The sequence below is a fragment of the Dasypus novemcinctus genome, chromosome 11, assembly GCF_030445035.2.
Source record: "Dasypus novemcinctus isolate mDasNov1 chromosome 11, mDasNov1.1.hap2, whole genome shotgun sequence".
NCBI classification, from domain to species: Eukaryota; Metazoa; Chordata; class Mammalia; order Cingulata; family Dasypodidae; genus Dasypus; species Dasypus novemcinctus.
Genome location: NC_080683.1, coordinates 4,793,952 through 4,808,648, shown reverse-complemented (window position 1 = coordinate 4,808,648; position 14,697 = coordinate 4,793,952). Strand labels below are relative to the sequence as shown.

The following is a 14,697-nucleotide window of genomic DNA, read 5'->3' as shown; positions in this document are numbered from 1 at the left end:
AAAACTATAAATGTGAATCACAACAAAATGTAATAAAGAAAATATCAAACAGACATCAACAATTAACATAAATATTAAAATGTAAATGAAATGGAAGCATAGAAAATGCAGGAGTCAAAATGTATTACATAGCATAAGAGATCTCTTAGGAATGAAGAGGCTGTATAATATTACGGAAAAGAGCTCTGGTTCTTCAGCAAACGTCTGGGTTTCACTCCTCTCTCAGGCACTGGCCTGATACCGATAATTGGACAAACTATTTAACCTCTGTCTCAGAAAATTCTTTCATGATTGACGTAAACAATACATACCATTTAAGTGTGATTTGAGGATCAAATGAGATAATACCTATGAAACACTACAAACAGCATCTGGAACAAACTAATATTGTTATATTAATTATTAATACTTAATTTTTAATAATGCAAGTTTACCACAAAAGAAGAAAAAATGTTGATAGACTATACTTGATTATTACATTAAATATTAATTGTTTTGTCATCTATGAATACTAAAGAAATACTTTAAAATAAAGGTAGAAAAGTAATTCCTTAAATATGGTAAGAAGAATATAAAATAAAAATGAGCATTGCATATAACGGAAAAGCATTAGAGAAATTTCAAAACAAGATCAAAAGAAGGGTGCCCATTCTTATATGAAAATGAAATAAAATGAATTGTAATTTAAAGGATAAAATTAACATTGCTTTCAGACAGCTTATATGCCAGGCAAATTCAAATAATAAGAAATCTAAATAAATGATCTAGAAATTTCACTAATTAACCAGGAATAGAAGGATGTTTAAAGATCAACCTCATGTTCATTAAATCAGAATGAAACTATAAAATTTTTTCATAAATAATTAAACAAGAAAGAGGACTATCTCACGCAGATAGGCAGAAATATTAATTTTATTTTTATTAGACAATTCATTTACACCTAAATAGCAACAGAATAGTTTTGTAAACTCAGTGAAATAATTTTTAAAATAATTTTGAAAAATTTACTTAGAAGAAACTATCAAAGATAACTTGAAATTTGAAGGTGGGAATGAGCATGAAGGAAGGACTACTGACCCTGTCATGTCACAGGACATAATACAGATCAATTGCTATCAGAAGAATGCTAGTGTGGGTGGTGGACTTGGCCCAGTGGTTAGGGCATCCGTCTACCACATGGGAGGTCCACGGTTCAAACCCCGGGCCTCCTTGACCCGTGTGGAGCTGGCCCACGCACAGTGCTGATGCGCACAAGGAGTGCCCTGCCACGCAGGGGTGTCCCCCGCGTAGGGGAGCCCCGCGAACAAGGAGTGCACCACGTAAGGAGAGCCGCCCAGCGCGAAAGAAAGTGCAGCCTGCCCCGGAATGGTGCTGCACACAACGGAGAGCTGACACAAGACGATGCAACAAAAAGAAACACAGATTCCCAGTGCTGCTGACAACAACAGAAGCGGACAAAGAAGATGCAGCAAATAGACACAGAGAACAGACAACAGGGGGGGGATGGGGAGGGGAGAGAAATAAATAAATAAATAAATCTTTTTAAAAAAAAGAAGAAGAAGAAGAATGCTAGTGTGACTTGTCTTTAAGTCTCTTTCTCTAACCCTGAAAATGTACTATATATATACATTGGAATTCCCTTGGCTATGCAAGTTCCTGGAAAACCTCTCATCTCCAACCCAGACCCTTCCAGTATTCTCTTTCCCCAGCAACAGACAGTGTCAGCTTGGTTATTTCCCTGATTGGCTGAGCCCAGCTAGCCTTGCCATTTCCTCTACTCCTTTGGACATTTTGGGTGATACAAGCCCACAATTTCAGAGCTCTTGTCTGCCTCCACCCAGCCCCTGTTCCTCATCTCTGTTGCTGTGCTCCGAGGGGTCCTTGTAGACCTCACAACGTGCACCCTGAAGAGAGAATGCTCCAGAACAGAGCTCTGATCCAGACAGCCCTCGCCCTGGCCTTCCTGCTGAGTCTCCCAGGAGCTGGGGCCATCAAGGGTGAGTTCTCGGGAGGACTGGAGAGGGTGAGGGTGAGGGTGGGACAGGACTCCATGAAATGTTGCTCTAGGAATTAGAGCTCTCAGGGACTCTTATCCATTTTCCTCCCATCCCCTTTACTCTTCTTCACTCTCTTGATGAGGTTCTCCTTTGTTCCTTCTTGCTCTAGTGATAACACTAATAATAGCAGCCCATTATTTACTAGACACCTACTCCATATCTTTCCTCATTTTCTCCTCACAAGAACCCTCCAGGAATAGAATACTACCTTTGTTTTAATAATGAAAAAAAAAAAACCTGAAACTCAAAAAGAATAATACATTTCCAAAGTTAACATTAAGTCAAAGTCAAGGCTGCAAATCTGCTATGTCACTCTCCTGTTTAAATTCCTTCGGTAATTCCCTGTGGCTTTCAGGATAGCCTCACTCTCCTGAGCTTTGCATGCCAGGCCCATCATGACTGACCCCTCCTGTCTCTTCTCGTCACCTGCTACTGCCCCATATCCGACCTTAGTGCCAGTCAAACGGAAGGGTTTACAGTTCTCCAAATATGTCACCTCATGCTGGGCCCACACTTTTGACCATTTTTCTCCCTTGTGAGAAATGGCTTTTTACCCTGTTTCTGACAGTCTAAACTCAAGCAACATGTTCTCTAGGAATCCTTCCCTAACATCCTGGTTGATTTTAATGTCCTTCCTCTGTCTCCCTAACAGCACCTGGTGCATATCGGTACTTCTGCACTTAACGGCAATGTGCCCGTTACTGTTTTTTACTCGTCAGTCTCCTTCAGAGGATTGTAAATGTCTCAAGGACAAGAAATGAACTTTATTTTTACCTGAATCTAGTGTCTAACTATGCTTGATACATAGTAAGCTTATAATAAGATTTTTTTCTGAGTGAAAATGATATTTGAAATAAAATATGCTCAATCTGCCAGAACTTTAGATCCAAGAATTTGTGTCAGTGTTAAAAAGGAAAGCATCAAAAGAAATACAAATTACATTCATGTAGGCAATTTTATTCTCAATAAATTTTAGAGGATTTTGTCTTTCTCCTGTGCCATCTTTTCTGAAGGTGCTTTAAAAGGAGGAAGGCTATAACTATCCTTGTAAGGAATTTATCTGTCTTTCACTATGTGTCCATGCACAAAATAGGTCACCTTATGTTAGAGTTGCCGTAGGGAAAATTCATGTGCCCGGCAGTTAGACAAGATAACATCTGAAGTCCCTTTTCACTCTTATTCACCTATTATTCTAAAACCAAAGTTTCATATTTTCATTTTACTATTTCATGTTAATAGTATCTCTTATTTGCTTGTTTAGTCTTACTTCTTATAAATAGATAAAAACAGAAATTTTATTTATAATGGTTTTATCTAGAAATATATTTTAAAAATTGGGGAGCCCAAGAGCAATAAATACATAACATGGGAGGAGTCAGAATGTAAAGGTGAAAAATGCTGAATGCAATCATTTCTCTTCTCTCTCTCACAGAATTTTTTTTAAAAGTAAAGGAAAAATTAAAGAAGAAGCAAAAGAACTTAAATTCCATAGGTATTGCAAATTGAGCAACAACTTGTGATTCTTTTAAAATTAAAATGAAAACTATAGATTATTAAAGAAAGTTTGGAGCCATTACCAAAATAAGTGTATTAAACTTCTGAATTTAAAACACCTGAAGTGAAAAATATTATAAAGAAAGATATATATTCTGCAGTTTAATGTTCCTAAATAGAAAATGAAATACTATAAACAGTACTAAAATTGAAAGATATTTTCTTTTTCCCCTCAATTTTCTATTTTTTCCTCTTGTTTCTCTTTAAATAAGAAAAATAAAATTATCTGCCTCCTATGACTCTAAACATAAGTTTACTTCTATGGATCTAGAAGAATTCTAAGATCTTACGGGGAGAGAAAAAAATCTACTGCTTCCACCAATAGCTGTGTGGGCTTGAGCAAATTATTTAATTTCTCTGCATTTCCTCATCCATAAAAAGTATGCATGTATTTGCTTCATAGGGTTACAGAGACAATTAAATGAGAAAATATATGTATAGTACTTAGAACAGTGCCTGGCATATAGTATGTGCTCAAAAAAGGTTATGTGACAGTATTATTAATATTTCCTGAGTGGCAGGATGCCTAGAATTTCAAAGACCTAGGAAGTATCTTGACTTTCAAAGATCCTCTTATTTCATTTAATTCTGCTCTCGTGTCCTTCTCTATCTGTTCTTGTCTATTCTGCATCATCTACTTTTGGTGTTAATCCTTTGTATGTACTTCCTTTGACTTTTACTTTCTGCCTTATAATTTGAGTAATATTTGTCTATTTATGAATTCTGCCACTTACATATTCATACTTAGGTTTTTTCATCTTTGTCTCCTTTCTTTATGCAGCAGACCATGTGTCAACTTATGCGGAGTTTGTGCAGACACACAGGCCTTCTGGAGAGTTCATGTTTGAGTTTGACGAGGATGAGATGTTCTACGTGGACCTGGACAAGAAGGAGACTGTCTGGCACCTGCCGGAGTTTGGCCGAGCCTTTTCCTTTGAGGCTCAGGGCGGGCTGGCCGACATTGCCATATTGAAGCACAACTTGAATAACCTGATCAAACGTTCCAACCACACCCAGGCCCCCAGTGGTACTGTCTGTCTTTGCTTCTTCCTCTGTGGCCCCACTGGGGAGGGATGGGAGACTCCTCTGCCACCCGCGAGTGGGAGGGACACCCAGGTGCCCCCGGCGGAGGGACCCTCTTTTCCTGAGTGACCGTGGGCTTAGTCCAGGCCAGCTGAGGGACTGACCATCCTTATTCTAGAGAAAGGTAGAGCTGAGTGGCTGATCAGGGGAGGGACAGTCCTGCTCTGATTCTGAAACCCGGAGGTGCCATAAGGTCTGAGCCTGCGCTATAGGAAAACCCAAAGGTGAATTCAGCCCAGACAGAGCCTCACTGGGTGCTGTGTCCTCTCAGAGCCCCCCGAGGTGATCGTGTTCCCCAAGGAGCCCGTGGAGCTGGGCCAGCCCAACACCCTCATCTGCCACCTCGACAAGTTCTTCCCGCCGGTGCTCAACGTCACGTGGCTGCGAAACGGGCAGCCGGTCACTGAGGGCGTCGCCGAGAGCCTCTACCTGCCCAGAACAGATTACAGTTTCCACAAGTTCCACTACCTGACCTTCGTGCCCTCAGCCGAGGACTTCTACGACTGCAAGGCAGAGCACTGGGGGCTGGACAAGCCGCATCTCGAGCACTGGGGTAGGAGCACTGGGGAGGGAGCATTAGGGAGGGAGCACTGGGGAGGGAGCATTGGAGTAAGGAGCACTGGGGAGGGAGCCTCTCTATATCCTCCTGGCACCCTCTACCCCCAGGACCTGGTGCCCTTTGCACCCTTTCCCCACTCACAGGTATGAGTCTGCTCCTTCTGCTAACTAGCTGTCAAATGGTCTAAAGCTTCAACACACCCTCCTCAGGCTGCCCCACCACTCCCTGCACCTCCCACCCATCTCTTTGTTCTTTCCACAGAGGTCCAGGAGCCCCTCCAGATGCCCGAGACGAGGGAGACCGTGGTCTGTGCCCTGGGCCTGGCGGTGGGCCTGGCGGGCCTCGTGGCCGGCACCGTCCTCATCACCAGGGCTCTGCGTTCCAGCAGCGACGCCCGGGCCCGGGGGCACCTGTGAGTGGTTCTGGGCATGGGGACCTCAGGATGTGGCCAGAGGAAGAGGGGGGAGTGGGGGATCTGCAGTGTGTAAGCAGGGGAGAAGAATTCAGCATGATCAGGGTCTCTTGATGTCTTATTGCATTAGAAGCATTGACCTGCATAACAGTAAAAATACTGACAGTTTATTGAGTCATGACTGTGTCAGGCAGTGTTCTGAGCACTTTACATTTGTTAGCTCATTTTTCTCCACAAGTGCTTTATGGGGTAGGTACTTCTATTGTTATAATTTCACACGTGTGAGGTAGGAGGCACAGAGGTAATAAGCAACTTGACCAAGGTCAAACAGCTAGGAGCTAATGTGTGAGCTAGCCGTCTAATCCAAGAGTGTTTCCTAACCACTACCCTATAGTTTATGAAGGAAAATACCGAGTCCAAACCTTCAAGGCACCTGAGGTCTAGTAGTGGAGCAAAGTAGATATTTCTATACGTAATTATAACACAGGGTCATAGATGTTTGCTTGCTATCTCCACTGAATACCACTTGGACTCAACTCACTGGGTGGCAAAGCACACACACAAATTCCCTTCTGGGGATTCCATAATTTCTTATTTATCATAGCACCTGCCACATGTCATGTATTTATCTGTTTTTGTAATTATCTTTCATTGGTGATTTTTCCATGGTGATGAACACATGTTATTCATGAATGTTATTGTTTTTCTGCTGCACGTCAGGTGCAGAGGGTGAAGTCAAGTATACCCAGTTCATGCCCATTATTGTCATTGGTACCTGCAAATTCTTGCCCTCAATTTACTTGCTTTGTTCTACCCCAGTCCCTACTCCCATGTCTAATCTTCACCCTGAACAGACGCAAACAGTAAACATTGTACTGGACTTGACACATTTCCTTTCATGTGTATATATCTTATTAAAATGCAGTAGAATTGTTAGTGTACATATATTTTATTTATCCTTTTTGAGTTTTCTTAAACTAATAAATATTCTTATTTTCCTTACCTCTTCACACACACACACAAAAACCCATAAGCTTTACATGGTCTCATGTTCCTTTGATCTCAGCCACATATTCTTGCCCTGCCTTTCTTCCATCATGCTGATTTTGACTAGATATAAATTCTATTCAATTTATTTCTGCAGTGTTACAGATACCACTAAACCATAAAATTAACTAAGTTTCTTAATATCTCTTACTTTCTATATCTGTTATACCTTCTCCTGAAGTTATTCTTTTCTTATTTGAACACTTTGCCTTCTGAAGCCTTGTATGCATGAAATATATTTGTTCTTTTGCACCGTCATATTTAAAAGGCAGTTTTCCAGGATGTAAAATACAGGGTTCAAATTTCTTTTCCTTTGATAATTGAAAATATTACTCCACAATTTTCAATATATCTACTGTTATTGTTGAGAAGTCTGCTGTCAATCTTATTCTTGCTCATTGGTGGATGATCTGTTCTTTCCTTGGGAAGTCTCCAAAATTTCTCTTTGCCTTTGATTTTATTATATTTAATTACAATGAGACAATGTAAAGTTTTTACATATTTCTTCTGTTTGAAACTCCATGAACCCTTTTATTATGAGGTCTTAGTTTTTCAATTTGGGAAAATTATAATTATTTCCTCACATATCTCCATTCCTCCATTTTTTTCCTCTCTATGCATCTCCTATTCTCTTAAAATTGACACATCTACTTCTTACTCCATGTTTCTTAAGTTTTCTTTTGTACATTTTGTCTTTATCTTTTTTTACTGCTTTGCAGGAGAGTTCTTCCATTTGACAATCTTATACACCAGTTCATTCTTCATTTGTATCATTTGTTATTTATCCTATCTATCTTTTACTTTAAGATACTATATTTCTTCTATCTAATATTTCAAGCTTATTCTTTTTTTAAAATTCAGATTTCTGCTTCTTATTAACAATATTGTCCTTTTTTGTGGACAATATATATATTCTATTTTATTTTAAAATCTTGATGCTTGTTCCATCAATTCTCATCTATGTAGTATAAATTTTTCCATTTCTTTTCCTTGTTCTACTTACATGACTACTTTTTGTCCCCTCTAAGTTTATGGAAACAGCTACTCTCCCTAGCAATGTATTTGGAGGTAGAGACAGCAGCCTTTTGTGTGCCCCTTCCTAGTGAATGTAAAGAGACTGGTGACAATGAATCCCAGAGCGGAGGAGCCTCAGGATCCAGAGACCTACTGTTCACCACTCCCTGATATCGGTAGCCTGTACCTGATCGCATTTGCTTCTCACCCCCTCAAGGCTTTATTGTTATCCCAATATTATCTGGGCAACAACATGAAGCTTGGTCTGCTGCTGATTTAGGTCTCACAAAGGCACCGAGACAGGCAATGATTCTCCCGAGGCAAAGTGAAAGAGAGGCCAGATCAAAACTTAAAAACTCTCCACCAACAAATTATACTGCTGCTGTGACGAGACTCAAGCCTGATCAGGTTCCTTCCCCTGTGCTCCAAGTCCCTGTCCCATGCACATTATTTCTTAGTGACCTTAGACCTCCTAGATATTTCTGATAGTTTTTATGTTGATTCCTTAAATTCAGGCTTAATTTGCTCTTTTATAATTTTCCCATAGAGAATTATGTGGGAAAAAAATGACAAATTCTTGCTAGTTTGCCATCTGGTTATGAATCAGAAATGCCCTCTTAATCATCTGTGCACCTGTAAAGTTGAGCACATCTCCAGGCAAGTTGACAATTGTCTGTTGAATTATTGAGCACATTGAGAAATATGTACTTTGGTGTTTGGAATCCCTTCAAAGAGCAATTTTATACAGTGTGACAAATTATCTTTCCCTCACTACAATCATCCCAGATTTGAGTTTTTCTGTGGCCCTTCCCCTGCCTCTGAGGATATTTTGTAGGCTTGAATCATCCGGGCTTCCCCCAGGGTGAGCCCCCATCCCTTTAGGGTACTCCCTGCCTCTGCACACCTGAAGGGTGATGGCATGGGCAGGGATGACAGCCTTTTCCCTCGGGCCTGGACAGGAAAGGGAGTAGGTATAAAGAAAGTGGGGAAGGTGCATCTTAGCATTGAGTCCGGACCTCAAGGATGCCAGTAACTGTGTGTCTTGTTGCAGGTAAAAATAATTCTCTTAAAGAAGAAGATATAGGGGAGATTGGAATTCCAGCCGCTGTACGAACTTCAGTCGCAGCTTCCCTTCTCACTTCTTGTGCTCTCCACCCCAACGTACCTGCAGATCCCTTCAAGTCCAAAGTCTCTTTTTGTTACCTTAAAGCACAGAGCCCCTTGAAAATTTCCTGACACTTAGAAGGTTATTAGTAAGTGCTGACGTTTTTGTAGCACTGATGAGGAGATGATCTTCTCATTGAATTCCCCATTCCCTTAACACCTTTAGAGAACTCGCCACTGCCCCTTTCTTGGGAATTCCCCAAGACCAATAAATTCTTCAGTGTTTCAGAGCTGTAAGCCTCTGAGTTCTTGCTGGAAGCCTTGTACCAGGTCACATATGCTAATATTTTATGAAGGCAAGATTTCAAGCTGGATTGTAGATATTGAAGATTCTGACCCAATATGGATGGAAAGGTCTGAGAACTTGACTCAGCCCGGGGTTCTTTTCTAATTACAGGATAAGGTGGGGAGGGGGAAGATATTGGAAGAAATCTGACCTGGATGAAACTGTGGTTGGATGTGGTTTGAAGACTTCAGTGAGTGGAGTCTTTAGGGGAAGAGATCTGGTCTGTAAGTGTTGAGACATAGGATATACTTAGAGCACCCATCACCACAGCACTTCCTTTCCAGGGTTGTATTGTAACCATAGTGATTTGCCGTGGAGTATGTATTTCACATGTAAACCAAGAGCCAAGAAAGAAAATTAGAAACTGTCTTCACTCATTCCAATTTATACTTGCTATAGTCCCCTGCGTGGGAGAGGTAAAATCATCAGCAACAGAGCTTTCAGAAACTTTAGAAGAACAGTGCTGATTTGAAATTAATGTGTCTTACTTGAATAAGGACTTTCTTTCTTTCTGAGAGTTCTCTAGATGGTAAAATGAAAAGAGTACTGAATGGTAAATATGGGGGAAATGTAGGAGATTTATTTCTAATTAAAAAAAAATAAAATCGATTGTTTAAAGCAAAATATATAATAATATATTTTAGAGTTTATAGCATAACTAGAATAAAAAGTATGACACAATAGCATAAAAATTGAAGGAAGAAATGGAAGTCTACTGTTTTAAGTTCTTTTTTTTTTTATTTCTCCCCCATCCCTCTTCCTCCATTGTCTGCTGTCTGTGTCCATTCACTGCATGTTCTTCTGTGTCTGTTATATTCTTGTTAGGCAGCTCTGGGAACCCATCCTGGGACCTTCCAGAGTGGGAGAGAGGAGATCCTTCTCTTGCATCTCTTCAGCTCCCTAAGTCATTGCATCTCATATTGTCTCTTCTCTGTGTCTTTTTGTTGCATCATCTTGCTGCATCAGCTCTCAGTGTGGGTAGCACAACTCCTGGGCAGGCTGCACTCCTTGCAGGGGCACTCTTTGTATGGGGGGCACCCCTGTGTGGGGTGGCACTCCTTACGTATGGCAGCACTCCGTGTGGGCCAGCTCACCACATGGGCCAGGAGGCCCTGGGTATCGAACCCTGGACCTCCTACATGGTAGGCAGAAGCACTATCTGTTGAGCCATATCTGCTTCCCCTGTTGTAAGTTCTTATACTATATGTGAAGTAGTACATTTTATTTGAAGATAGAATATATTGTTAGACATATTTTAAATACTAAAACAACCACTGAAAAAAAAGAGGTATAGGTCATAAGTCAATATAGAGATGAGTGGAATACTAAACATAGTTAAGCCCAAATAGAGACAATAAAACAGGAGGAGAGGGAACAAAAACCTGATGGGGCAAAGAGAAAACAAATAGAAAGATGGTAGATCGAAACACAACTATATAATAATTGAATTAAGTATATATGGTTTAAACTCTAAAATTAAAAGACAAAGATTGTCATAAAAAAGCATAAGCCAACTATATGCCCACTTTATTTTTTTAAAGATTTATTTATTTATTTATTTATTCCCCCCCCCCCCCCCCCGTTTTCTGTTCTCTGTGCCTATTTGCTGCATCTTCTTTGTCCGCTTCTGTTGTTGTCAGTGGCATGGGAATCTTTGTTTCTTTTTGTTGCGTCATCTTGTTGTGTCAGCTCTCCATGTGTGTGGCATCATTCCTGGGCAGGCTGCATTTTCTTTTGCCCTGGGTGACTTTCCTTTACAGGGTGCACTCCTTGCGCATGGGGCTCCCCTACGTGGGGACACCCCTGCGTGGCAGGGCACTCCTTGCACACATCAGTGCTGTGCGTGGGCCAGCTCTGCACGGGTAACGGAGGCCCGGGGTTTGAACCGCAGACCTCCCATGTGATAGTCAGACGCTCTAACCACTGGGCCAAGTCTGCCGCCTATGCCCACTTTAAATATAAAAAAAGAATAGGTTAAAAAGTAAAAGAATGGGAGAAGAATGCTAATCATAAAAAGCTGGTGACTGTACAAATAAAATTTTAGAACAAGGAATATCACTAAGGATAAAGACGAACATAATAACAAAGGGATCAATTCAGCAAGAACCTGTAACAATTCTAAATGTATATACACCTAATAAAAATGATTCAAAGGCTATGATGCAAATCCTGATTTTAAAAAGTAACAGGAGAAATAGCAAACCCACAGTTATATGTGAATTTTTCAGCACTTTTTTCTCAGTAATTGATAGAACAATTATGCCAAAATATCAGAGAGATTATGGAAGACTGGAGTAACACTATCAACCAACCAGTGTGACCTAATTGACACTATGGAATACTCCACCCTACGGCAGCAGAATACACATTCTTTTCAGGACCTATTGAACTTTCCATACATTGGACAATTCTCTGGGTCATAAACAAATCTCAATCAACTTCAAGAATTGAAATGATACAGAGTATATTTGATGGCCACAATTAAATTCTAAACTAATAGAAAAATATCTGGAAAAAACTCAAATACTGGGACACTAAATCACTTGGGTATAAATAGCACTTGTGTGAAAAAAGAATGAAAGGTAAATGAGAAAACATTTTGAACTCAATGAATATGAAAAGACCTTATATTAAAATGTGTGCAATGAAGCAAATGGAGCAGAACTTAGAGTTTAAATGCCCATATTAGAAAAGAAAAAAGTGTAAAATGAATAATTTAAGCTCCAAACTTAACATGCTAGTAAAAGAAGAGGGGGATGTTATTACCAAGATAATGAAGTGAGATGCTGTGGGATTATATCCCCCCACAGAATCTTTAAACATCTAGCAAAACCTGGGAAAACCATCATTCTCAGAGATCTGGAAAATAAGTATAGGGTTGCAGTAACCATATGAGTGCTGAATCAAGGAAAAGGCAACAAAAATGGTATGGAAACCTCATGGTATCATTCTTAGTCCCTCCCCCTGCTTCTTTGACTCTGTCAGGAACCAGCTCATGATGTCAGTGTTGGTCCTTGCTCCTTGTTCTGGAGAAAGGATTGTAACCCCTGTGCACATACTGGGGTGCATAAATGTTTCAAACAATCTGTCTGGTTGCAGCCTGAATGATGAACCAGGACACTCATCTCTGGCTTGTAGTCCCAGAACATGACCTGCACATGGAAGCAGTTTATGGGCAGTGAAATTAGTGTGAGAAGTAATCAAATTGCAAAGGGTCATATCTGTTCAAGTAGGAGAATTCCTAAGGCCATTAGCATATGTCCAGAACAAGATGCGTAAATAGAAGAGTGTACCTGACCCTACAGTTTCACCTGATCTTCCGGTTTATGGTTAGGATGGCTATACTTTGTAGAAAATCCCTGGCCAACACAGAGCCATCTGCAAAGATTTGAAATGACAAATGTGTGTGTGTTTTCTTGTTATTGTTTTGTGTTTTTTTTTGACATGGTTGGTTGGTTTGTTAACTTTTGGCATTCAAGGATATCTCTGACATAACATTAGCTGGATACAAACTTAAGAAAAAGACACCTCAAGAACTAATTTCCAGTTTACACATTAACATATTAACATGTCCAGTGTGCAAGAAAAGTTTGAAAAATGTATGATGACTCAGCCAAAGGAGCAAGATAAAGTATCAGAAACCATCAAAAAAGAATACCAGACATTGGACATACCAAAGACATTTTCAAAAATAATCTTAAATATGCTCACAGAGTTAAAGGAAAATATGGACAAAGAACTAAAAGATATTGGGAAAATTGTATAGGAATGAAATGAGAATGCCACTAAAGAGATATAAATTATAAAAAGAAACTAAACAGAAATATTCATGCTAAAGACCACAATAACTGAAATTAAAAATTCCTTAGAAGGGTTCAGCAGTATATTGGAGCTAGCAGAAGAAAGAACCAGTGAACTTGATAATAGGCCAATTGAAATTACTCAGTCTGAAGAACAGGAAGAAAAAAATGAAAAGTGAACAGAGCCTAAGAGACCTGTGGGACACTCTCAAGGATATCAATATACACATTGTGGGAGTCTCCGAAGAAGAAGTGAGAAAGGGACAGAAAGAAAGTTTGAAGAAATGATGGCTAAAATTTCCCTAATTTAATGGAAGACATACACACATGTGCACGCACACACACACACACATCCAAAAGGCTCAACGAACTCCAAACAGGATAAACTCAATGATATCCACACCCAGACACATTAGAATCAAACTGTCATGAATCAAAGACAGAGAGAATCCTGAAAACTGCAAGAGAGAAACAATACATCATGTAAAAATAAACATTAAGATTAAGTGACAATATCTCATCAGAAACCATGGAGGCAAGAAAGCAGTGGGAGAACATATTTAAAGTGCTAACAGAAAATAATTGGCAACTAAGAATTTTATATGCAGTGAAACTATCTTTCAAAGATAAGGGAGAGATTAAGACATTCCCATATAAACAAAAGCAAGGACACTTGTCACCACTAGATCTGCCAACTAGCAATGCTAAAAGGAGTTCTTCAGATTGGAAAGAAAGACACAAGACAGTAGATTGAAAGCTTCATCAAAATAAATATCTCCAGTGAAGGTAGCTACATGAGAAATTTTAAATGTCAGTTCAGTTGTATTTCTTGTTTGGAACTCCAGGTTTTACTTCTTACTGAATAAAAATGCAAATGCATAAAAAGTAATGATAGAGGGAGGGGCAAGATGGTGGCAGAGCTCCAAGAGTCATTTCATCCCACAGGGAAGTTTGTAATTACCCAGAGCTATCTAAAGCATCTGTATGAGGGCCCCAAGAGACCAGAAGAGTATCCTGCAACATCTGGAAGAGAATGGAAGAAGGAGACTGCCCATCTGCAGTGAAGATTCATGAGTAGAGCATTCCATGCCATGGAGCTTGGTGCCCATCCTGCAATGGTGACACAGCTATTCCATGTCTGGAGTTGGAAACTCCAATTTCCCAGAAACAGGTGAGTTACAGTTGGGCACTGGCTACAACTACTGATTAGTAAGTTTGGCTGGCTAAAGTATAATTCTTAGAAGAGCTAAAGTTTGACTTGTCCAAGTCAGAAAGAGACTGGTAGTATGACAGTCAGTGAGGATGATTGAAAATCACAGTGAAGATTGGGACTGGCATCTTTCAACCTGGATTGGATTGCAGCTCTAGCCTAAGCTCCCCCACCTTCAACAGGGAGGAAGCTGGGGGACCTGCACCAGCCTCTCTGGGCAACTGTAGGCACTTTCAGCAGACACAGAGCCACAATAGGATAGGAGGGGATCTGTGTTTCCTTGGCCTTTCTGGGTCACAGCAGGTACTTTTGGCCTGCACAGACTGATTTGTTGAGTCCTTTCAATTCTATCTCAACCACCCCCTTAGAATAGAGGGGCTGGTGTTTTTACAACCTCTCTTGGCAACTGCAGGTGATTTCAGCCCATACAGACTGGATACTCAGATACCTGTAGCTCCATCCCTGTCACCCAATAGGATAGGAGGGGAGCTGTGTTCCCTCAGCCTCTCTG

General features: G+C 40.2%; 1 protein-coding gene across 3 annotated transcripts; it reads left to right on the top strand.

Moving 5' to 3' along the window:
* The first annotated feature begins 1,793 nt into the window (after nt 1-1,793).
* On the top strand, nt 1,794-9,120 carry LOC101417015 (HLA class II histocompatibility antigen, DP alpha 1 chain). Of its 3 annotated transcripts, none has more exons than XM_004479807.5 (5): nt 1,794-1,997; nt 4,393-4,638; nt 4,966-5,247; nt 5,515-5,665; nt 8,778-9,120. In XM_004479807.5, the coding sequence occupies exons 1-5, from the start codon at nt 1,916-1,918 to the stop codon at nt 8,779-8,781; spliced, it is 765 nt and encodes a 254-aa protein (XP_004479864.1). In that variant the 5' UTR covers nt 1,794-1,915; the 3' UTR covers nt 8,782-9,120. The 3 variants fall into 3 exon arrangements, with proteins under 3 accessions (XP_004479864.1, XP_071074516.1, XP_058162537.1); XM_071218415.1 differs by having other exon boundaries at nt 4,396-4,638; nt 8,778-8,917; XM_058306554.2 differs by lacking the exon at nt 8,778-9,120 and having other exon boundaries at nt 5,515-5,669.
* The last annotated feature ends 5,577 nt before the right edge of the window (nt 9,121-14,697 follow it).